At 49.7% G+C, this 26041-nt stretch overlaps 1 protein-coding gene across 1 annotated transcript in view; it reads left to right on the forward strand.

The window, feature by feature from the left end:
• The first annotated feature begins 23780 nt into the window (after positions 1-23780).
• The window catches only part of LOC146869308 (proteasome subunit beta type-7-like), an 89229-nt gene continuing 86968 nt past the window's right edge, over positions 23781-26041 (forward strand). The window contains exon 1 of the mRNA XM_085647140.1: positions 23781-24682. Coding sequence (XP_085503266.1) covers positions 24618-24682 — 65 coding nt within the window. The 5' untranslated portion in view covers positions 23781-24617. The remainder of the gene's footprint in view (positions 24683-26041) is intronic.

Genomic DNA, 26041 nt, shown 5'->3' on the forward strand with positions numbered 1-26041 from the left:
TAAAAGCAATAAATATATACACAGTTATTTATAATGTAGTATGTGATAGTGGGGCAAATGTGTTATAGGAAATAGAGTCTATGCACGTGGGATAAGACGCTATCAACGACTGCCACTCCCTATAGCCATGGATTAATATGATGTTTTGCCAAGTGTGTTTTCTGTTGCAGAACACATACCATGATTGCCAACTGATGCTGATGATAGTTCCCCAACAAAAAATGCAGACCACCAGCTTTCAGAATGAAATCAGTTGGATGTGTGAATAGCACAGGCGCTGCATACTGTGTTCCGTAGCTTCAAATGTAAGTGGCACATGCTGCTTTCCAGAGCAAAGAGCGTATGGTCTGACTGACCCCTACCCACCAAAGCCTGAGCAGCTTGCCTGGGTCACCTTAGTTGATGAAACAACTAGGACTTCATCGCCAATCACGCACACAGCAGCGACACCCAGCGGCCCAGGACCATCATCGGCAGCACAGAGACAGCTGACGTGGTTAGGTGTTGCTGCTTTTATACATCATCCTACCAACAGAGGGCAGTGACAACAGTCAGTAGTGCTGCTAAACCAGCCAAAGTGGGGTAGTGGTGTCCAACCCAGCAGGACTAACAGCAGATCTACAACCACAGCAACACCTATGCACCCACACTACCACCACAGCGCACAAAAATACTGACCGCACCAGCAGAGGGAATGGGTGTGTTGTATACTGGTACACACCCACCACAGAGCGCACAAAACAAACACAATGGCAGCGCCTGCCAAAAGAAAGGCTGCTCTGCATACCAGCAGACTACCACTACAGCGAGCACCATGATAACACCACCAACACAGAGGGTACAAAGATAGAGGCGACAGCCCACGCCACCACCACCCAAGTATACTGACAACACTGGACTCCACTGCACACTGCCACCACATAGCGCAAAAATAACAATACTGAGCACCACTTAGAGCAGATTTACACTATCCCAGCACATTGCCACCAGAGAATTGAGAGAGCCCATCAGCAACACACTAGCAGCATACTAAGCAGTGAGTGCCATGCAAACACATCTGAGTGCGCAAAGGTTGCTGTGATGCTAGGATCGCCATTGAGAACGGGTACTCAATATGCTAGGGCACTATCGCTACCCTCACAAAGCTGAAGACACTAACACCACTGAGAACAAATATCTATGCTGACAGGAGCACCAATGAGAATAAGTGTGCACTAAGCCAGCACAGTCAAGAACAGCTGTTTTCAGCAGCAGTTACGTTTTCCCTTACATCACTAGCAGTTCGTAGCTGGGGAAACAATGTTTGGAGTCTTGCTATGAGGGCTCCCTGCCCAGCACGCCTGACCTATCAACTCCACGCATCACCACTGATAAAGCCCCTTCATAGAGACCAGGGCCTTGTTTACAGTTTGGCAGGCTGGTTACCCAGTAACAAGCATTATGGATATCTGACACCTTATTACAAGTGCATATTTGGGGCCACTGCAATGATGTGATTTTGCCACCACTGCCGTTCCGCAAAATTACAGATCTGCCCCACTTGCCACAAAACGCATGTTTTGACACCAAAAAATCCAGCTCACGTGGATCAAAATTAAGTAAACTGAAGCAAAACCTGGTTATGCGTAGTGGAGAGGAAGGCGCAGTGGTGTCACCTTTCTGCTAACTATTGCTATATTGTATTTGGGTGTCAGACTAGTACTGATGAGGTGAAACCGTTACCCAGATAGTATGTACAAAATTAAAAAGATAACGAGGTAACACCATTAGAAAATAAGTCACATTACGCCTCATAATTTACCCTCTCTTGTCGGCATATTATTGTAAACCCTGCCACATAATTTTATCCTCTACTTCCGCATAATTCAAGTGGCCCTGATAATATTTTACGGCACTTGTAAAGATAATCTGTCACGTTTTTTTCGGAATATCAATCAACCTCTAAGTAAGCCCCAGGTGTGCAGGGTGCGGGTTCTTGGTGCATGCACGCACACGATGCGCAGGCAGGAAGGACTGTGGTTCCCAGAGAACTGCCTGGATTAAATAGGAAGCCAGATTCCTTTCTATTTAAAGAATTTCGTCATCCCGGAGTTTAACCCTAATCTCCCCATCACAAAAAATTAAAGGCTGGCCTGTTAATTTCCTCCCATACAATTTTGCCAGCACCCTTGGCATGACGCCTGCCTATCGGCCAATCTGTGCACCTATGCGGCTACGGGGTGGAGTTGGTTGGCACCATTTATGTACCACCAGGCCATGGGATTTGGTACACAAGACCACTGAAATTGTTTCAAGCACTTCCTAAAGCCATCTGAAAACGCTAATCCGTAGGACGACCGGGGGCTGCTGGAGTAAGAAAAAGTATTTTACATTTGATAGAAAACGCTTCCAAATTTGGACAACGCCGAAGGTGTCTACCGTTGTTAAGGGGTTCTCTTTTTGATGCGCAACCTTCCCACCCCCCACATCAGATACCTCGGTCTCTCCCAGGAACATGAAACCGTCACAAAAAGAACACATCTTTCCTTCATCTGAGAGACCGTGGCCGTGTGGACAAGAGACTGCCCCAACTGAACTACTCACAAATGAAAAAAAAAAAACATCTGCCCGGCTGGCTGGCCTTCCCACTGGGGGGTGGGGCGACTAGGAGGTTTGTTAAGCAGAAGCACTGCATTTTTTTTTAACCAACCATAGAGCGCTACGAAGAAAAACTAGGCGAGGGCCCAGCAGCTCCCAAGCACTACTATGCGGTTGAATAAGTGTCACGTGTCTTAATACCCCCCAAAAAAACACATACAAAATAAGTATTGGCAAAACGAAAAGGTCAACTTTTTATTGCGGTTCATAGCATTGTAGTGAGGCCTAGGTGTGCTGTGGGGTTGGAGGCATTGTTTCAAGCCATGATATATGTATTCTATGCACTGTCAATATGATGTGGGATTCAAAACCTTCTTTTGAGTTCGCACTTTAGTGCGTGGTTCAAGGACTTGTTTAAAAAATAGGTTCAATGCGTTTTTGAACCACTGTGTTGGCAGTAACATCTATGTTTTGGTTTTCGAGTCCAGGAGTTAATGTGCGATTCTTAGCATCATTTCAAAGCGTTGGTTTAATGTGAGGTTGTTTTGAGGTATTGTTTCAGAATGTTGCCTAGAAGGCATCGCTTTGGGATGCTCATTTAAAATGGTTTACAAGTCAGGATACCTGACAGTCTGGCCGCGTAACAACATGGCTCTGTTTGCCATTTCTCATAGGTGCTCAACAATTACAGACGTTTTTCTCCCTTAATATATACACACTCCTATATTCAGCTTCTACTTCGAATGTGGCTTGAAATCAATTGACAAAAGGTTGCATGGCTACTATAAGTGATTTCGTGTGGATTATATATTTTTTCCACGTTTTTGAGTAGGCAGTATTTTTCGTTTGGTTTTTGCCACCATGATTTAACACCGTAACTTTGAGGTTGTTTTTCTGAATTCTGAGGACAATGGAGTGCAGTGGGTTGTGCCATTAATTGAGCCGCTAAGTCTCACTCTTCAGCAATGACATTCAATTGTCTGAGGGTTCAAACCCTGAAACAAAGAGGGAGGACTTCAGACCCGGACACCGATGGAGTTTTTGTGTGTTTCATCCACGGTAACAGCAGGAATGAAGGTCGTATACGTGGAAAGAAACATAGTAAAAGAGTGTTAGGCCTGTGAAAAAAGGAAGAGAAGAGAAAGGCAGGGCCGGTATCGGCCCTGCCGCAAGTATGGTGGGGCGCCAACCGCCCCCCCCCCCCACCCCGCCCCCCCTAGCCTGCTCTCCCGGGCCCGGCGCGCTCCAACGCGTCATTATGACACAGTGGACGTGCCACGGCGGGGATTGGCTGGCGGGGGCTACCCCTTGACCCGGAAGCGATTAAGGCGCTTCCGGGTCAAGGGGGGACAGGGGGCGGGCCGGTTAGAACCGGCTTGCCCCAGTAGTAGTGATAAAAGGCCGGGAGCGCGGGAGTCGGACTCTTTGTACCGCGCTCTCAAGCCTGCTGCACACAGCCTCTAGGAGGCTGCAAACCTTTGTTTTTGTTTTTGCAGGTCTTCGCGTTAGTCGTCGGCGGTTCCTGTCCTTGGATCAAGCCCGACGCGGGACTTCAGCGAGGACGAAGCGGGCGGCTCTCCGACGTCACTGAGGCTTTTTCCCTACGGAGGATTGCGGCGGAACGTGGGCAGCGAGGAGCGCTGCTGATTAAGAAGACTGCGGGCGGGAGAATCATCGGAGCAGCGGGGAGCGGCAATTACCGGTTCGAGCGGCAAGGCAGCCCCGGGGGTTTGTGTAGAGTGCGCGCACGCGCTGACAAGGTACGAGGCTGCTAAAACGGCTCAGCGCTTTAACTGTTCGCTGCTGACTGCTGTTATTTACCCGTTGATTCTGTGCAGTTAGATCACGTTTGGGTTTAAATTGTAGAGTCACTGTGGCCTAATGGTTAAGGTCTGAGACTCGTACTCTCAAGGTTACAGGTTCAATTGCTCATTGATTGTGTTCACGCAGATCTCATTTTGGATTGAGGGTCCAGGGTTCAGGTCCCTGGGTGGCCAGCCAGCTTATTTATTAAAATTTTAAATTCAGGGGTCCAGGGGGCAAGGAAAAAAATAATAGCATGCCACATAAAATACTGGAGGGCATTACAGAGTGGGAGCATTAGGTGAGAGTCACTGTGGCCTAATGGTTAAGGTGTGAGACTCTTACTCTCAAGGTTACAGGTTCAATTCCCATTGTTTCTGTTCAGTTAGAACTCTAGAAATGTATGAGTCCGGTCCTCATAGAAGACATTTACTGCATCAGGGGAGCCCGGTTTTCTTTAACAAAGATTGTGGTTTGTTAATTTTGCAATACATATGCTAACTTGATTTTCACCGTAGGAATACTGAGGGGGTGCACATCACGCTAGACAAAGAGGCGAGACAGACGGTGTCACAGTGAGGGGACACAGGCAGGCCTGCACTTCACAGCTTCTGTGGGCCGCTGGGCTAGAGTTAGCTCGTCTACCACCCAGGCTAGCTGGTGTGGTGCGGTCCCGGTTGCGTGGTGCTTACGGCCAGCTTGTGTACCCCCAACGTACAGGTAAGGACCTGGTGGGGTCCCAGTTCTTTGACGAATAGCGTTGTGCTTGCAGGGTAGTTACCGATCGGTGCATGGGTTATCTGACACTTTGGGACTCAAGTAAAAAGATGTCTGGTAAACGGGGGGCAAGCGTTCCCGCATGGAGCATATGTTAGAAGCTATGATGCGCAGGATGGAGAGAATGGATAGGAGATGGGGAAAGGTAGAGCAAATGGGGCACAGCCTGGCGGAGCTCAGACAGAAGGTCGATGACCAGGGTGAGCCATCAGGCAGGCCCAAGCGGACAATAGTGCCCCCAAAGCCCAGGGGGGATTTAGAAGCACTCCCCAAGCGGGTTAGAAGCAAGAAGGGGAAGAGCCAGGACTCAAAAGCAGGGCAACCTTTATGGGAGACCCCTGATGGGGAGGGTCCCACAGGTCTTCCAGGTATCCCGGAGAGTCCTATAGTTATTCCGGATGTAGTGCCAAATGTCCCAGTGACCCCTGTGCCGGTGCCTCCAGCCGCTATCCCGGTGGTACCAATTGTTATCCCGGGGGTGCCCACATCATGCCCAAATGTTCCAGTCCGGAGCCCTGGGTCCCCGGTCCCGGTTTTAGCGCCTGCAGAGGTTGGGCAGGTCCCGCCGGAATTAGCTTCACAGATAGCGGCAGTCCTTCCTTGGTTAGGAAAGGGGGGATGTTACCATTTTCCGTGGGCGCCAAAGAAGTAGGGGAGGACCCACTGGCAGAGGCAAAAAGAATGGTGGAGATGATTATGGCTGCCCCGAGTGGGGTGCCGAGCCCAGGCCCGAATAAGGCCAGTCAACCGCAACCAGCGCTGCAGGAGAGCGACAGTGGAAAAGACAAAATGGCGGAGCCAGCGGGAGTTGGGGCAATAGGTAAGGAGGTGGCATTGCCATTGTTGGGCGCGGGGGTGCTACCCTCCAGGAGGGAACATTTAGCATGGCATGTAACACGCGAAGTGAGGGAATTGATATGGTCTGGTGCGTATGTCAATATGTTTTCTTTACTGGTTGATAACAGGGAAATGGAGTATGCTAAGAGGCAAAAAGATTGGATGCTTCCCAGTGAGTGGCGGGTAGAAATGTCAAGATTCAGGGTGGAGGAGACACTGGCCAATTGGATAAGGGCTTTCTCAGTGTTTATGGCCATAATAGCAGAACGTTCACCTAATCTGCAAGCAGAAATGGCGTGTTACCAGAGCAGGGTAACGATGACACATGATAAATATGGTGGCGTAGGTTGGAAAGAATACGACATGAATTTCAGGAAGGCGAAAGAATTTGACCCTTCATTGAAATGGGACCGGGTGGATTCTATCTCATGGTTTTACCAGTTTGGCCCAGGGCAGCCGGGCAATGCAGGGCAAAATTGGGGCATGGGTCACACTTCTCAGTCATCTCAGTCCTTTCGGCCGACACAAACCGGGGGCACGGCCCCGGGTACAGGGAGTGGGGGGGGGGGCCGAAAGGGAGTGTGCTGGGATTTTAATAGAAAGACATGCACCAGAGCCGAAGGCACCCAGAGTCGAAATGCCTTAAAAAAGGGAATGCCTTCTCAGGAAATAGAGGGAGGAAAAAACAAGAATAAGGTAAAGAAAAAATGGTAACGCATTCACCCATTGATGTATTTGCTATGACTCCTTGGTTAAATAGGTACCCAGATCATGCCACAGCTAGGATGTTACAGGAAGGGTTTTTGTATGGTTTTAGGATCCTAGTTGGGGATTACACAGGGACACCAGAGTGTAAAAATCAGCTGTCGGTAAGATCAAACCCAGGGGTGGCAGCGCAAAAAATTACGCCTGGGTAGAATAGCGGGTCCATTTGACTTTGTCCCTGTGCCAAACTTTGTCTGCTCCCCCCCAGATGTTGAATCCGCATTCCGGCTGCTGCCGGTTCATCCTTTAGATCACCACCTTTTAGGTTTTTCATTTCAAGGGAAATTCCACATGGATAGGTGCATGCCCATGGATTGTTCTGTTTCCTGTGCTTACTTTGAAAAATGTAGTTCATTTTTGGAATGGGTTTTCAGGCAGGCGACTGGACGCCAATTTGTCATGCATTATCTTGATGACTTTCTCTTTCTGGGGTCGGCGGGCTCCCGGGAATGCGCAGGGGCATTGGAGGAATTTTGCGTGCTCATGCGTACATTTGGGATCCCTCTGGCACCAGGGAAGACGGTGGGTCAAGCAACCACAATTGAATTTTTAGGCATTGAATTGGACTCAGTACAAGGATGCTTTAGGTTACCTAAAGACAAAATAATGACATTTCGAGGAGTACTGCAAAAATGTCTGTCAAAAGATAAAGTAACCTTACACCAGCTGCAACAGGCAGTGGGACAGTTGAAATTTGCGCTCCGGGTAATACCTATGGCGCGACCATTCTCACGTTCCATCTCACAGGCCTTGACAGGCCTGCACGAAAAACATCATCACACAAGACTGTCCTCTGAGGTTCGCCAGGACATGCGGATTTGGATCGCATTTCTGGAGGGTTTCAACGGCATGGTAGTGTGGCCCGGTCCCCCCACTACTTCCACGGATTTAGGTTTATGGACTGACGCTGCGGGCAGTGTGGGATTTGGTGCCATACTCGGGAACCAATGGGTGTGGCAACAGTGGCCGGCTTGGTGGGTCGAGAGTGGTCTAACAGCCAACATAGGTTTCTTGGAACTGTTTCCCATTTGGGTGGCATTGACGGTTTGGCCCCATCAGCTGCGAAATCAATCGGTGATTTTTTGGTCTGATAACATGACAGTGGTCGAATGCATCAACCAACAGGCGGCACAGTGCAAAATTATTCTCCGCCTGTTGAAAGAGATAGTGCTGTTATGCATGAAGCTGAACATACAGTTTAAGGCTAAATATGTATGAATAATGCTGCTGACGCACTCTCTCGCTTCAAGATGCAGGTTTTCAGGGAACATCTATCATCTGCAGAGACAGCACCAACACACTTCCCGGAAGTACTCTGGCAGATTGGTGCCCCCAACTACAGAACCTCGTGGCTGCTAGCCTAGCACCCAGGACCAGGAAAGCTTACGAAGGGGCGTTTTGGTCTTACTGCACTTTTTTGGGGCAGGACTGTGCGGATAGCTGGCATAAGTCGAGTGCATTCTTCTTGTATTTAGACAATTTGAATAGGGAGGGGCGCTCCGCGGCGACAGCCAGGCGACATGTAGCAGTGGTTTCTTTCTTTGCACAGATCAGGGACACAAAAGACCCCACGAATAGTTTAATTGTAAGAAAGGCATTAAAGGGTTGGCGACGCATCCAGGGGGCTGCTCCTGACACCAGGCAGCCGATTGGTTTGGAGCGGCTGAATGCTCTGCTAACGGCCTTGGGCGTCATCTGCAGTTCAATAGGGGAGGCATTACTATTCAGAGCTGCCTTTGCATTAGCTTTCTATGGGACATTCAGGGTGGGGGAACTGGTGGCACGCAACAAGTTGGATGTACAGGGTGGGCTCCTCCTGGAGCACGTGAAGATACAGGGTGACGCTTTGCTACTAACCATTAAAAAAATCAGAAACCGATCAGGAAGCTCGGGAGGAGGGGGTGGTACTTCACAGGGCACAAAACAATCCATGTTGCCAAGTGATGCACCTAGAAGCTTACCTCAGACAGAGGAGTAGTGCGGTAGGTGGGACATTGTTACTACATGCGGACAGTACCCCACTTACCATGTTCCAGTTTAAAAGGGTATTGGCCATGGCGATCGGCAAGGCAGGTCTGAATCCAAAGGACTTTGGGACTCATTCATTCAGAATAGGGGCTGCCACAGAGGCAACGGCTAGGGGGTTGCATAGCAGTAGTGTAAAAAAGATTGGACGATGGGCTTCTAATAGTTATAAGCGTTATGTGCGGCTGCACATGTTGTGAAGGTACAATACAATTGTGGACTGATGCCTGTCTATTTGTTTGTTTGCTTTCAGTTTCTCGGACCTGTTACGCAGGGGGGAAACTGCCGTCGCCACAACAGCAAGATTCTTCTCAACGGCGGTTAAAACCGCGGGACAAAGGAACACAGAATGTGTGGGTCATTGGTCATTCTTATATACTGCGTATGAAATCTGTTTTCCTTTCAGGTAATTACAGACAAAGAGCTGAGCAGGATGGTTTCAAAGTATCTTTTCATGGTAAAGGGGGCCTCTGCCTCAGTCAGTTTAGGGGTTTTGTGACGGGTCTTTTGAAGAGACACAGTCGTCCGCCCGCAATAGTTATTTTGCATTTAGGTGGGAATTACCTGGTAACACTGGGCAGAAGGGTCTTGATGGAGGATATAATCTCCGAAGTCGGCTGGTTAGCCAAGGCGTGCCAGGGCTGCACCATAGTTTGGTCGCAGATGATACCCAGATTCAAATGGAGGGGGGAGAATTCTGTGAAAGCGTTGAATCACTCGGTAAGGAGGGTCAATAATAAAATTGGGAAACTGTTCAGATCCCCTCAATTACAGAACATTGCACATGGGTGTGTCAGGGGAAAACTGTGCTTCTTAAAAGACGGGGTCCACTTGCCTAGGTTAGGTAATGAAATAATGTTAGAAAATTTCATAGCTTGGCTAGGGAGTGTAAGGGCGGGCATGACCTTTCAGGGCAACAGGAGGGGGGGCCAGATAGTCGGGCAACTACGCTGGCCTGTGGCGGTAAGGTCATGACTGGTGAGCAGTAAATTTAAGGTCCTTAGGGGGGGGCGCCATTCTCGGATGGGGTCGCCCAGGGGGAGGGACAAGGGGTCTCTCCTATAACTCCAGGGGTGGTACATCCGGTTGGCTGGATGGGTGTGGGGAAAGGGGAGAGTCACGCTTTCTTTAGGCTGGTTGGCCACCCCGCACTGGCATGGATGTCACTAAATGGCGCAGAGTACAAGAGCCCCCATTTTTAATGGAGTTCAGGGAACGTATGGGGCTAACCGGGGGGGGGGGGGGGAGTACCCTCTCGGTAAGCGGGCCCTCTGCGCATGCGCACTCCTACGGAAGGGCTTGGCTAATTGATAAGGATCTGACACCGGTTAGCGACCTTGCCGTAGGCCCAAATAGGATACGCAGAAAGTAATGAATGTATGATTATGATCCAGATGTTAGATTCGGATAGGAAAACTATGTAGTAGAAATATGTTAAGGTTAGCCATCTGATATCTGTGCATATGAATTGTAATCAAATGTCATGTTATGTTTCTGCGGTGGGGCAGGAAATTGACATCCTCAATAATATGGGCTTGTGATAAGGCCTTAAATGAGACAGGAACGTGTGTTAATGTTTAAGTGCAGGAGTCATCCCCTCCGGGCCCCCACAGATGTCTTGTTGTCAACAAAGAAAATTATTTTCTTTGAATTAGCACCACTTTCTAAATTAAAATGCAAGAAGCAGATGCTCACAATTTGTTCCCCTCAGAGAGGAAGACGGGGAGAAGGTGATTAATGCTGACAGAGTCTGGGTTCGCTCGCCTTACAAGCAGCTCCACGAGTGCACCTCTAGTCCGGCCTGCTTCAGAGGTGTAGCTAGACAATTTCCCACCCCTGCGTTTGCCTCACGTAGGAACACGGTGAGGGGGCGGGGCTGCAGGCGAGAGCAGGGGGTGTGTGGAGCTCCCCATGCTGCACCACTGGCCTGCATATATATCCCCTCGCCCCCGCACACATGTTTCATTTACCACATTTCTCTCCGTCCGCCGCTCTCCGAGCCCCTAAGAGAGTATTCTTTTTTAGCATTCCGTACTTTGAGCTGAGATTTTGTGTAAAATCTATTAACGTATCCTTGACCTTTCGGGATTAGAGACTCTCGGTTTAGATGAAAGGCCCGTTAGCCTCAGCAGCTCCGACGTCGGACATGAAAGTCACACTAAATCTTCCCAAAAAAACAGGGACACATGTTTAAGATTCCAGTAAGTAATGTGGGTCGTGGGAGGAAACCAGAGAGGTTCGGAGCTTATCTCGGATGGGATCACAGCCTGGACACGAGCAGGCAGTTGGGCTGTGTAATGTTCAAGAGACCGCTCGCGCACATGTTATCAGCGCTGCGGCCGTAATAACTACCTGGGACACTCGTTCTGATCTCAGCGTGGTCCCGACTGCTTTCCGCGGGCCACGCCCCTTTATTTATTGTAAGCGCGTGACGTCACGCGCCAGCGCTAGTGCAATACCTCCGACGCGCGTAGACTGCACCGCAACCCCGCGTCGGAGAACACTACATTCCTTCTAACCTTTATTAAACAACAAACAAACATTGATCATGTGGATCTGTTACCAGTCACTAGAATTCCAGTCCCAGGTCCGTCACACCATAAAGTCGGCCAGCCGGGAGGATGGAGCCAGGTTTCTTCTCAGGATATATCTGGAGTGCGGTCCCCTGTGATGACGGCAAAGATGGGGTCATCCCCTGCGAGACTTTGCTCCCAGGGGATCTCACCGGGGAACTTGGCAGACCTCCGACTGGTGTTCCCGGCAGTAAAGGGGCACCCTGGTCGTATCGATTCTCATCTTCGGTGGTGGTCGTCCCTTGATCACCTTCTGGGCCTTCCTCCACTGGCGGATGATGTGGTCTGGCGTCCAGGTGTTCTGACAATTGCAGGTCTGGAGTTCCGGCATGCACCTTTTTGAAGAAAGAGATGTTGCATTTGACTTCCTCGGTTCCTCTTCTTGCTGTTATCATGGTGCCGGTTCGGCGGACGACTGTCCAGGACCTATGTTCAAATGGGAGCCGGAATTTGCTCCCAGTGTACCTGTCCTTGATATAGACTCTGTCTCTCACTTGAATGGCTGACATTCGGGCTCGTCGGTCGGCGCTGGCCTGGTCATTGGAGTTGGTCCTGTTGGCTAGGACCTTTCCGGCGTCAATCTGAGACGGCGTCCAGCTTGGGTGATGCGGGATGGTGTCTCGCACTACTCGGCCCATGCTTGCCGGTCCTGGAGCTGCCTCTGTCATGAGATGAGGCGTCAAACGGTATTCTCTCAGGAAACTATAGATGGCTCTCTCGAGCGGTGATCCACCGGCATGCGCGATGCGTATTACTTTGTTGAGAGTACGCATAAACCTCTCTACTTTCCCATTTGCTTGAGGCCAGCGAGGGGTCACTTTCCGATGCTGAATCCCCCAAGCCTTGAGATAGTCAGCAAACAATTGCCCTTGGAAGGGTGGGCCATTGTCTGTTTTCACCACTTCGAATATTCCGTGGGTGGCGATGGTCTTTTCGAATTTTGTAATGACCTCTGCGGCTGTCTGACTTCCCACGACCTCGACCTCTGGGAACTTCGTGTAGTCATCGATGATCACTAGGGCATAGCGTCCATCGGGGAGGCGCTCACAGTCTGCACTCAACCGTTCCCATGGCCGTTGGGGGTTTTCTTCGGTGATGACGGGGCGAGGGTGATCCGGTTGACCTGACGCCTGGCACCACGGGCATGTTCTGACTGTTTGCTCAACCAGTGGGTCCATCCCTGGGAACCATACCTTGGCCCTCAGCCGACTCTTCGTCTACACCATGCCTTGATGTCCCCGGTGTACAAGGTCCACCGCTTGTTGAGCCAGACTTGATGGGATCACCAGTCGCGGGCCTCGGAGCAGACAACCACTGTTGTCAACTGAGAGTCCATCCTTGACCCGCACAATTGACTCCAGGACGGTCTTTGCTTGCGGCGATCGTCTGGCCATGGTGGACTGAATGGGGCGCCAGTCATTCGATTGGACCGTCGTTAGGGCCAGTTGCAGGCATTCATCCCTCCGGGTGGCTTCTACAATCGTCCCAAGGCTCATGGGAAGTGGTCGGGATCTTTCCGATACAAGCCGGACATATTCCTCCGTGTCTTCGGCGTCCTCTTCTTCTGCTTTGGTGGCCACCCTGGGATGCCTCGAAAGATAGTCCGCTGGATTGGATGAGCCTGGTTTGTATTCCATTCAATAGTCATACTCCTGTAGTTGAAGGATCCATTTTTCAATCCTCGGCGGAGGCTTAGACGCTGACGCTTGAAACAGGGGAATGAGGGGTTTGTGGTCTGTGGACACTGTGAATGGATGGCCGTACACGTAGACGTGGAAATGTCGACAGGCCCAGTGGATGGCGATCGCTTCTCGCTCTATCTGCGAGTATCTCTGTTCTGTGTCCGTCAGGGAGCGGCTCGCGTATGCTATCGGGGCCCACTCTCCATTTCCTTGCAATTTTGTGAGCACAGCTCCTAGCCCATATGAGCTGGCGTCCACAGCGACATTGGTGGATCTGGCCGGGTCAAAGTATGATAGTGTTGTGTCTGCCGACAAGGCTGCCTTGGTATCTTTGAAGGCTTGTTCCTGTTTGGGGCCCCATTGCCATGTAGTGGTGGATTTCGTTAGTTCCCTGAGGGGTTTTGTGAGATTAGACAAATCCGGGACAAACCGCCCACAGAAGTTCACCATCCCTAGGAAACTCCTTATTTCCGAAATGTTGGAAGGTGCTGGGGCTTCCTGTACATCTCTCACCTTGTCGGGGTCCGGGGCAATTCCTTGGTCGGAGAATGTGTAGCCAAAGAAACTGATCTTTGTCTTTAAGAACTGGCTCTTCTCTCTGTGTAGGGTCAGTCCGGATTCTTTGATCCTCTGGAGGACTCCGCAAAGTCTCCGGTGGTGATCTTCTATCAACGATGCGTATACGAGTAGATCGTCGCTTACGTTCAAGACCCCTGGTAGCCCGCTAAGGACTTCACGGATGGTGTTTTGGAATACCTCCGCAGCACTTGATATCCCAAAATTGAGGCGTCGGTAGCACCTGAGGCCGAGATGTGTAGAGAATGTGGTGATGTAGCGAGAGTCCGGGTGTAGTGGCAGTTGATGATATCCGGACCGGAGGTCCATCTTCGAGAACCATTTTGTGCCGTTCAGTTCTCCCAAGATGTCGTCAATGGTGAGGGTTAGGTGACGTTCCCTTTTCACCGCGGCATTTGGGAGTCGCATGTCAACACAGATGCGGACCTGCCCCGGCTGTTTCGGTTTCCGTGCCACTACGATCGGGGACACCCAAGGGGTGGGTCCACTGACCTTTTCTATAATCCCTTGCTTCTCCAGTGCCTCCAGCTCTTCTTCGACCTTCTTGCGCAAGTGGAACGCAATGCGCCTGTGCCTCAGCGCCACCGGTTGGACTGACTGGTCAATGTGGAGAGAGACTTCTTTCCCTTTCAGACATCCGATGCCTTTGAAGACGTCTTCGAACTCCTCCATGATGGCATCCAGTTCTTCCTCTTGTACCGCTATGGCTAATGATATCAGCCTCAGCTCTTCTGCTGATTATCCGCTTATCCGCATACCGCTTCCTTCTGGAGTCACGTACACTGTGGTGGGGATCTTGAGGTCTTGGTGTCTCATCTCAGTCTTGAAACACCCCAAGAGCGGGATGGGTGTCTTTTGATCCTTGCTTCGCATAATGGTGGACGTGGACTTAGTTGATTATACACATTGGTAGCCATTAGCTCGATCAAAGCCCCAGTGTCTATGGTGGCTCTCACATCCTGGTGGTGGATATTGATTCTGCACCTTGGAAGTCGTCGTCTCTTCCGTCGTGGCTGATCTACTGCGAATACGTAGTGGACCGGGTAGTCTCCCGCGTCATCATCCATGTCTTCACTGTCCCGCTCTTCAGCCACTGTCTGTGCTGCCTCCTTCCGTGATTTCGTAGACCGGCATACCGCCGCGAAATGGTTCATCCACCCGCAGGCACTGCACCTCTTCCCTCTCGCCGGGCAGTCTTGCATGCGATGGGGTGTGCCTCTGCAGTAGCCGCATCCCTTTTTCCTGTCTTGCTGTTTTCTCCCTGTGTTTTGGCGCGCTTTGGGCCTCACCACATTTGTTGTTTCCACCGCGTTGACCTGCTCCGTCTTGAGAGGGCGGTGGAGAGCCACTTACATGTGGGATGCTCTGGCTTGTGACAGTTCTTTTGACCGGCCCAGGGTGAGGATGTCCGCTAGAGATTTGCCATACTCCTGAAGAATGTTTACTCTGAGTTTAGACGAGTAGCACCCTTGTATTATTTGACCTCGGATTTCTTCCTGTTCGTCCCGAAATCCGCACGTACTGGCCAATTCTTTCCGGTCCCCGTGGAACGCATCTAACGATTCCTCTGCCTCTTGCTTGGCCTGGCGAAAGATGAATCTTTCGTAGTCCCTGTTCACCATCGGCTCGAAGTGCGCATTTAGGGCGTTGAGAAGCGTGACATACGTTTTGGGTGTGGCCTCCACCAGGGTCTTGTAAATGTGGTGGATGTCTTTGCCTCCGAGGTGGAGGAGTAGGGCTCTGCGCCTGTCCCGGGCTATGCCCGCCCCTTCAAAGTAGATCTGGAGGCGATCGGTCCAGTCTCTCCATCGCGGGGCAAGGGATGAGGGGGCCCCGTCCACCACAAAGGGCTCAATGGCGGGGATCGACGCCATCTTGGCGCAGCCGCAATCACACCTCGCAGCACGTGCGCTGCTTACCTCCTGGGCGCAATAGCAGCCGCCCGGCCGAGGGCGATTAAAGTGCTGTCAGGGTCCTCTCCTGTGGCCTGTATGTCCTAGGCCTCACCGTAGGTCCCTCCCCAACCAGGATGCTGGGCACACTCCTCCGTGGGCTCCACCGGGTGTGTGGGAAAGACCTCCCTTCCCTCCAGGTTCTCTCCGGAGCTGCAGGGCTTCTCTCGGAGGCAGCAGACTCGCTTGGGGGCACACAGCAGGTCAGCACAGGCCAGGCAGCACTTCGTGGGTCCAGGGCTGTGATCAAAGGCTCACTCGTCACCATTTAGATTAGGCTCATTAACTTTCTCTGCATGGGGTCGTTTCTGCCCCTCGTCGCCAGTGTAATGTTCAAGAGACCGCTCGCGCACATGTTATCAGCGCTGCCGCCGTAATAACTACCTGGGACACTCGTTCTGGTCTCAGCGTGGTCCCAACTGCTTTCCGCGGGCCACGCCCCTTTATTTATAGTAAGCGTGTGACGTCACGCGCCAGTGCCAGCGCTAGCGCAATACCTCTGACGTGGGTAGACTGCACCGCTACCCCGTGTCGGAGAACACTACAGGCTGGAGTCAGACCAGATACACCATTAGAAGAAACAAGGTGAGGAGGGAGAAGAGGGGGGCCACGCCCCCAACCACAACCAGAGCTTACATTTGTTGGCAGGGTCTCACATGTCAGTTAGGGAGTGGTAAACAACAGATGGCACACTGCAGGCAATTAAGTGCCAGGAAGCGGAGGAAAACTGTAGTTAGGCGCCGCTGCCTCGGGACTACAAGGAAGTTACCATAGGAGCAACAGCCAACAGAAAGCAAGAAAACAACAGCAATGCCAGATTTAAACCAATCGCAAGGGGCAGGAGAAATTACACCAACTTGAAGTCAACATACACATTACTTTAACCTCTTCGATGCCGATGACGGAACGGTTCCGTCATGCACGCCGGTTGGGCTGTGCTTATGACGGAACCGTTCCGTCATGGCCCCGCCCGCGCTCAGATCTTTCAGCACTGCGCGGGAATCCGCGCAGCGCTGAAGAGGTTAAGTCTCGCTGAGACAGCGCATGAGTTTGTGTTTCTCCAGATCAATCACTATTAAACTATACTGTCTACTAGTATGGTTTTCATGTGACTCCTACACCTTGTAGTCCTTGGTCTTATGTAACATTACCTATACAGTGATTTACACACGTAAAATCAAGAAAACAACAGCAATGCCAGATTTAATCCAATCGCAAGGGGCAGGAGAAATTACACCAACTTGAAGTCAACATACACATTACTTTAAGTCTCGCTGAGACAGCGCATGCAGCGCATGCGCTGCCAAACGCGAGACCCAAAAACACTTTCCTGGAAATGCCGTTTTTGACATTTTTCTATTCCAACGTGCAGCCTCGGAAATAAACGGTTCGAAATATGAAAATAAATAACTAAAAGCAAGACAGAGTGTTCTTAAAGTGGCCAGATTGGTTTTATTCACACCCAAACCCATTAGCGTCACTTTACAGAGTTTGCCAGTGAAGCGCTACTTTTGTTTTCTTGTCTTTCTTTTAACTGCATTGTTTTCCTTGGGTGGGGATGTGCACCAGTGCTGGAGGTACTGCAATACCTCGTTGATGGGAGGATTGGAAAACAAAATGTGCACAGCAGCTTTGAGTTCACTAATTTGGTCTTTCAAACCATACTGCTAACGTTTTGTAAGCATATGAGCAGTAGACATTGAAATGGGTCCTTTCTGGGCCCTGTAGTTATGTCCTTAACTTTTCAGGCAAAAATACTCATTGATTTCTGAATAATGAGTGTAAAAGCGTTAAGTTCACCATGTTGTTCCTGCTTACATTTCACATGCTTTATTTAATCTTTCATTCCCTATGAGTGTTTGCTTTTTCCAGGATGTTGTTACTTTTTCTTTTAGGCAGCATATTGCTCTTGCCTAGTGCGTAATTTGAATTGAGTTGCTTCCAGTTGTTTATAGCAGGTCAAATTGGACTGGAGTTGAAGGCAGTGTGATTTTCTCTCAGAGGGGCAGTATGCTGTTCAGATGGGGGAGCGGATGTAGGACTGTGGTCAGAGCTGCTGAATTTAGAACTGGGGGAACCAGGTTCAGCCTTTATGACCAGTCCCCCAGACCACTCTCCTGAGGGAGCACATTCCCGTGCTAGACCATAGAAGGCCTCGCAAGACTTTAGATGCCCAGGTGTCTTAGCACCAGCAGCTTGACCCTAGTGGTGGCAAGTGTGGGTCAACCTTGAAGGCCTGTCCACCACAATCCATACTGAAGCTCACCTCCAGTCTTGCGGACAGGCCTAGGAAGCAGCAGTGACTCTGTCACTGAGGTCACAGGACCTTTGAGCAGGGCGGCTCTAGGGCGGTGCAATCTCACTGGGCACTGACTTCGGGTGGGGCCATCATGTTTGCAAGTATATTATGGTTTTAAATAAGCCTGGGCAAAGCACTACGCTACGCTCGCGTAGTTTGCGCTACTTCGCACTACGCGAATTGAACGTAGCACAGTGCAAACACGCGTAGCGTAGTGTTGGGTAGTGCAGCGGTCATTTTGTGCTTGCTCGTGGTCCTCAACGTCAAGTTGGCGACCGCGAGCAAGCAAAATGACATCCCGGCGAGACTTTTTCCTCGTTCGCGATCAGCAACATCAAGTTGGCGATCGCGAGTGTGGAAAATAAACCTCCCGGCGAGATTCTCAACGCGAGGAGGTCAGGTTTCTCATTGCGAGTAGTCGCGTATGCTTGCGACCGCTCACGATGAGAAACTACCAGTCCGCGTTGAGAAAGCTGCCGCTCGAGTAAGACTCTACTCGAGCGGCAGAAAAATACAGCTCGCACTGTGCAAGATGCCGTTTTCAATGATTGCACAGTGCCGGTTGCTTGTCCGCACTTTGCAATCATTGAAAACGACATCTTGCACAGTGCGAACAGGGTACTACGCAGTTCGCGAAGTGCTACGCGTAGTTCGCGTAGTGCGAAGTGCACCTTGCGTAGCTTCGCGTAGTGCTACTTCGCGAACTACGCCCATGCACTTGCTCCCTCTTTCCTGGCCTCCAGCAATTTTCGGCAATAATAAAAATTTCATGATAGCTCCGGTGAATAAACTTCTTCCTAGAGCGAGATCTGAGTTTTGTCCAGTGGAGGTTTTGACTCATGGAAAGATAGCGCAGAGGGTTAATGTGCTTGCTGCAAAAAAATGTACCATGCCCATCACAAAGTGCACATAATGTAAGTAGGTCAGTGGGTTACTGCTTTTGTCAGTGAGATCCTTTTGTTACTTGTAGTTTATAATTTAAAATCCTAACAAAGAACAGTGAGCTATCGACTGTCATTTAAGAGCTGCATACAAACTGCAAGGTATAAACTAGAGCGTTATGGTTTTTTCCCTAAGCCTTTGTTTATCCTAATGTTGCAAAAAGTGTTCATTTGGATAGAAATCGATTATGATTATTAAAGAGAACCCCCAATCATGGTATTAAGTTTTATATTCTGAGTTTGTGTTTCTCCAGATCAATCACTATTAAACTATACTGTCTACTAGTATGGTTTTCATGTGACTCCTACACCTTGTAGTCCTTGGTCTTATGTAACATTACCTATACAGTGATTTACACACGTAAAATCAAGAAAACAACAGCAATGCCAGATTTAATCCAATCGCAAGGGGCAGGAGAAATTACACCAACTTGAAGTCAACATACACATTACTTTAAGTCTCGCTGAGACAGCGCATGCAGCGCATGCGCTGCCAAACGCGAGACCCAAAAACACTTTCCTGGAATTGCCGTTTTTGACATTTTTCTATTCCAACGTGCAGCCTCGGAAATAAACGGTTCGAAATATGAAAATAAATAACTAAAAGCAAGACAGAGTGTTCTTAAAGTGGCCAGATTGGTTTTATTCACACCCAAACCCATTAGCGTCACTTTACAGAGTTTGCCAGTGAAGCGCTACTTTTGTTTTCTTGTCTTTCTTTTAACTGCATTGTTTTCCTTGGGTGGGGATGTGCACCAGTGCTGGAGGTACTGCAATACCTCGTTGATGGGAGGATTGGAAAACAAAATGTGCACAGCAGCTTTGAGTTCACTAATTTGGTCTTTCAAACCATACTGCTAACGTTTTGTAAGCATATGAGCAGTAGACATTGAAATGGGTCCTTTCTGGGCCCTGTAGTTATGTCCTTAACTTTTCAGGCAAAAATACTCATTGATTTCTGAATAATGAGTGTAAAAGCGTTAAGTTCACCATGTTGTTCCTGCTTACATTTCACATGCTTTATTTAATCTTTCATTCCCTATGAGTGTTTGCTTTTTCCAGGATGTTGTTACTTTTTCTTTTAGGCAGCATATTGCTCTTGCCTAGTGCGTAATTTGAATTGAGTTGCATCCAGTTGTTTATAGCAGGTCAAATTGGACTGGAGTTGAAGGCAGTGTGATTTTCTCTCAGAGGGACAGTATGCTGTTCAGATGGGGGAGCGGATGTAGGACTGTGGTCAGAGCTGCTGAATTTAGAACTGGGGGAACCAGGTTCAGCCTTTATGACCAGTTCCCCCAGACCACTCTCCTGAGGGAGCACATTCCCGTGCTAGACAATAGAAGGCCTCGCAAGACTTTAGATGCCCAGGTGTCTTAGCACCAGCAGCTTGACCCTAGTGGTGGCAAGTGTGGGTCAACCTTGAAGGCCTGTCCACCACAACCCATACTGAAGCTCACCTCCAGTCTTGCGGACAGGCCTAGGAAGCAGCAGTGACTCTGTCACTGAGGTCACAGGACCTTTGAGCAGGGCGGCTCTAGGGCGGTGCAATCTCACTGGGCACTGACTTCAGGTGGGGCCATCATGTTTGCAAGTATATTATGATTTTAAATAAGCCTGGGCAAAGCACTACGCTCGCGTAGTTTGCGCTACTTCGCACTACGCGAATTGAACGTAGCACAGTGCAAACACGCGTAGCGTAGTGTTGCGTATTGCAGCGGTCATTTTATGCTTGCTCGCGGTCCTCAACGTCAAGTTGGCGACCGCGAGCAAGCAAAATGACATCCCGGCAAGACTTTTTCCTCGTTCGCGATCATCAACATCAAGTTGGCGATCGCGAGTGTGGAAAATAAACCTCCCGGCGTGATTCTCAACGCGAGGAGGTCAGGTTTCTCATTGCGAGTAGTCGCGTATGCTCGCGACCACTCACGATGAGAAACTACCAGTCCGCGTTGAGAAAGCTGCCACTCGAGTAAAACTCTACTCGAGCGGCAGAAAAATACAGCTCGCACTGTGCAAGATGCCGTTTTCAATGATTGCACAGTGCCGGTTGCTTGTCCGCACTTTGCAATCATTGAAAACGACATCTTGCACAGTGCGAACAGGGTACTACGAAGTGCTACGCGTAGCTCGCATAGTGCGAAGTGCACCTTGCGTAGCTTCGCGTAGTGCTACTTCGCGAACTACGCCCATGCACTTGCTGCCTCTTTCCTGGCCTTCAGCAATTTTTGGCAATAATAAACATTTCATGATAGCTCCGTTGAATAAACTTCTTCCTAGAGCGAGATCGGAGTTTTGTCCAGTGGAAGTTTTGGCTCATGGAAAGATAGCGCAGAGGGTTAATGTGCTTGCTGCAAAAAAATTTACCATGCCCATCACATAGTGCACATAATGTAAATAGGTCAGTGGGTTACTGCTTTTGTCAGTGAGATCCTTTTGTTACTTGCAGTTTATAAGTTAAAATCCAAACAAAGAACAGTGAGCTATCGACTGTCATCTAAGAGCTGCATACAAACTGTAAGGTATAAACTAGAGCGTTATGGTTTTTTCCCTAAGCCTTTGTTTATCCTAATGTTGCAAAAAGTGTTCATTTGGATAGAAATCGATTATGATTATTAAAGAGAACCCCCAATCATGGTATTAAGTTTTATATTCTGAGTTTGTGTTTCTCCAGATCAATCACTATTAAACTATACTGTCTACTAGTATGGTTTTCATGTGACTCCTACACCTTGTAGTCCTTGGTCTTATGTAACATTACCTATACAGTGATTTACACACGTAAAATTGATTGTCTCTATGTATATTGCTGATGACAGAAATTCCATGGCTCGGAAACAAATGGCTTGTGCTTCCACTTTTAAGTATATTTGGGACATTCTGTATTTAGAAACATATCCCCATTTGTGAATTTATTTTAATGTCAATAACTCATATTAATCGTTAAATAATCACGTGTATCCATTGGTTGAATTAAATAACATAATAAGCTGTAACTGGTCAGTGAACTGCCAAATAAATACTAAAGATTGGGATGTGTTGCGCATCCTGGCCACACCTCTCACTCCGCCGCCTGATCCTATCCTCAGGTTATTCCCGCCCTCTGATTCTCTGCCCACAGTTCCCCTACTTTTTTTTCCCCACTTCCACCACTGCTTTACTGTATGTATTATTATGAGGAAGATCTGAACTGAGACCCGAGCAAGAATGCGACCGGCGCCGGGCAAGACAAGAAACATTGTGCGTGCCGGGTTACTTCAGGAGTGGTGCTAAAATGAACCCTGCTGACAAGTGCGCCTTTCCATTCCGAGCTTAAAGCGCAGCGGGTGGCTTGTGAAATATGTTAGCACTTGCAGTGCACATAGCGCTTTACTGAGACCCCAGTGTAAAGTGTGAGTGCAAAAACTCTCTGGCACAAATCACACTTTATAGCAGGTACCAGACGGTGAGCTATTTGTTGCCAATTAGGCGCCAGCGCTAATAATGGGGAATAATGTCCATCAGTGGTACCGGCACTGTTTCAAATTACATTTTTTCAAAAGTTTTACTCTCACTGTTTGATCACCTGATCAAAGTTGGTGGGAGCAGAGGACCTACAACACGAGCGAGCACCATTTCAGCTTAGTTTCTAGTCAGGAGTAGTGCAAAAAAAAAAACGGGAACTACTAACTAGCATAACCCGTAGAGTCTAAATGACCACTGTTAACTCTCTCCCTTGTGAAAATAGCTTGCTGCTGCTAAATGTTTCTGCAGGAGGTTACTTTGATTTCTTGCATTAAATGGTGCCAGCACAGATGCCAGTCTCATGCCTGTCTGTTCCAGGGTTAGCCATGCAGCACCAGACTAGAGAGCCCCCCCTCCTCCCCGGTTTTTCTCTTTTATTGCAATTTGGCACCACGTAATGGTGCGTGGTAAGGATGCTGCCTTAGCCTCACTTTACTATATGTGTGCACTGCCGAACCCTGAGCAGTGAACAGGATATTCGTCGAGTGGTGAGATGGAAAGAAGGCCTCTCTCTCCAAGTTGACCTGAACCTTCACGGTCACGGACGCCTTCTGCATGGTGGCACTAGAAGAAGTGATTATTTTTCTCCGTGAAATGAATGGCATGGTAAGGCTGCGCATGACCACTTTTGAGAGATTGCATTTTACAACTGAGTTTTAAAATGACATTCAGAAGCCCCAACCTTTCACTTCTGAAGGATATTGAGTCATTTGAGACAAAAAATACTGACTGTAGCACAGAAGTGGGTTTTCACAACAAAGAACGGACGTTACTTGTTTCAGCAAAATTGAGTTTGCGATGCACTCACTATTTTGGAGAGTTCCACCACAAAAGCAGAAAAGCTGTTAGTGCAGAAACTGTGGCTGTAAAATTAGCATGTTGTTCACCGCACTCACCCACACTCTTCAACTTTTAGGAGGAACAATGTACTAGAAACCATGCCTCATTAAAACATGAACTCCAACCAGCAATGTGGCGGCAGAAGGCAAGGCAAAGTGTGGACTACAAGATTACTGACATGGCAGGCGCAAATGATGCGTAAGTCTCTGCACATACATACCTGGCAGATCATCTTACCCTACCTTTAAAACTAGTGTTGGTCGGAGAATTCCAAATGATAGCAAATCAGAAAAAGGCTGTCATCGTCATTTTAATGCTGGCTTTAAATACATAGAAAAAGCCTGCGCTGGAGGAGGTGCGGTGCCACAGCAGTCACACACGAGAGCCTCTGATTTAGGGGGGGCGGGCGGGCAGAAATATGGGCTGGCCTGGCCCCGCAGGTCCCCCGCTGCGGCCCTGGGTGTGAGGGGAGAGAGTGGCGACCTGCTCTGCAAGTTTAACAAGGCAGAATAAAATCCCCTTTGGGCGGGGAGGGCCGTTGGGCGGGCAGGGCCCTGGAGCTCATCCAAAAAGACGCGTGACTTCAAACCGAAAGTGAAAGAGACAACACAGAAGCGGGGGGAGAGCGGGGAGTCAGCAGTCGACGCCAAAGGAAGCAGAGACACGAAAGAGAGAGAGTGAGAGACCAGGGGAAGAGACAAACGGAGAGAGACCGAGCAAGAGATCAAGGGAAGAGACAAGAGGGAGAGACACAGCCGCAGAAGAGGCTGATAGACAGAGACTAGCGCACGGAGGATGGGGAAAGACATAGAGACACCAGGTGAAGTAAGAGAAGGAGAAGAAACAGGCGGGGAGAGACCGGTCAAGGGAACAGGGGAAGAGGAAGAGACGAATCCTGACAAGAAAGAGGCTGACAGAGAAAGACTAGTGCAAGTAGACTGAGGAAAGACAGAGACCAGGTGAAGAAAGAGAAAGCGAAGAGCCAGCCGAAGGGAGACCGACCCAGAGAACAAAAGAAGAGACAGAGAAAGAGAGAGAGATAAACAGGAGCCTACGGAGAAGCTAAAAAAAGAGAGGCAAACTAAATAAGACGGAGAAGAGACAGCATTCAAGAAAAGAAAGTTAAGGGAAGAGATAGACGAAGGGAGAACTGTGCAGACACTGACGGAGACTGGCATAAGACTAACGAAGAGAGACAGGTGAAAGGTATATAATAAGAATAGTCAAAGACACAGAGGATGAGATACTAAGAGATGAGCCAGAGAAAACCAGACAAAAGACAAGCTATAAGAAGAGACAAACGAAGAGACATCTGGCAGAGAATGAGAGGGAAACATTATTAAGAGAAAGACGGAGACAGATCAGGGTGGAGACGGGAAGTCGACGAAACATCGCTGTAGGCACCAAGTAACCCGGTTGTCGGCTTGTCCAGTCCGTGAAATCTGCTGACGGAGGCTCGTGCGTCCACCATGCTCGCCTTGGGGGTCTCACTCACGCCCCCCGCTGGTGGCTTCAGCTTCGAGAACTGCCTCAGGTGAGACCCCCCTAGTACCGAGCTGGGCAGAACTGAGTAGATTTACGTCCTTAAAATGGTGGTTGCCTGCGGCCTTAGGAGCAAGTGACATCCACCATTGCCTGAGGGAGGGACTCACCAGGCTCAGGAACAAGACCCTCTCCTGTGAGGGTTGGAGGATTCAAACCCCTCACCGGAGAGTCCTAAGAGACTTCATGATAAACCAGGGCGGGGAGGGCCGGTGTCCCCTGCAAACCACGGACTTTGCCCGTGCCTCTGAATAAGGGTGACCCTCCCTGGTCGCTTCGAGGCCTCCCCATTAGGATCCGTGGTTTATAATGCTGCACACCGACCACCCCAAAAACCTCTGCCCCATGTCAGCATCATCCATAAGAAACTGTTTGTAACCAGGGCTGTCTCGCACTGTTTTGGCGCCATACTTAAAGAGTGTGTTTTTTTTCGGCAACACACCAATTTGTGTGTGTGGGACTCTCCCTATAATGCAATGCACCCTAAAATACGTACACAGAGAGGCGGAAGAGAGTAACTTCTTGATTGGTGTTGGGGGGGGGGGGCATTCTTACCGTCTGGGTCTAGTTTGCAGTACACCTACACAGGATCTCACGTGTTTCCGAGTCTGCATGTCGATTTACTGCAGGGACACAACCCCCCCCCCCCCACAGCCACAATGGTTCCCTTGCACTTACCTCCTCCATCATGTAATGTCCGACTCAAATCAGGCTGGGGGAAGCAGGGTGCAGGTTATGTGAAGGGAAAGAAACCCCCTTGAAAGCGGGGTACAGCCACGGGTAAGTACACATGAACATTAATCTCTCTCGCTCTCTCTCCCCCTCCCTCCTCCCCCCCCCCCCCAACAGCTAGTCCTCCTGCACCCTCTCCCTTCCTGCAAGCAGGGCTGACCTTTACTGAAATAGCGCCTGGGGGTGGTGCCAAATAATTTGGCATCCTCACTACTGCTTACTTATGCCTACTGGTCCAGGGCCGGACTGGGAACCGAAACCGGCCGGCTGCGGAGGCGGGTAGGGGGTGGGGGGGGATAGGGGGAGGGGGAATGCTAGTGTAATACTTTGTGCTGCTTTTGTTGCAGGGGGCCGACATTGCAAAACTGGCCCCGGTAGCAAAAACATCCCCCAGGGGTCTAAAACCGGCCCACCGGTGAAACGCACGGTGCCTGCTACGGCCAGTCCGGCCCTGCCTTCTGCCCCCTCCTGGGGCCAGGGACTCTCCAGCCATCCCTGGCCTGGTCTTTTCTTTCAATCTGACTCCAGGTGAAACCCTTCTCATTGCAGTCAGCCCTGAGGACTCGGCGCCAGGTGTTTCTGGGCTTTCCTCTTTTCCTTTTCCCTTGAGGGTTCCAGG

The sequence above is a fragment of the Triturus cristatus genome, chromosome 1_1, assembly GCF_964204655.1.
Source record: "Triturus cristatus chromosome 1_1, aTriCri1.1, whole genome shotgun sequence".
Classification (NCBI taxonomy): domain Eukaryota; kingdom Metazoa; phylum Chordata; class Amphibia; order Caudata; family Salamandridae; genus Triturus; species Triturus cristatus.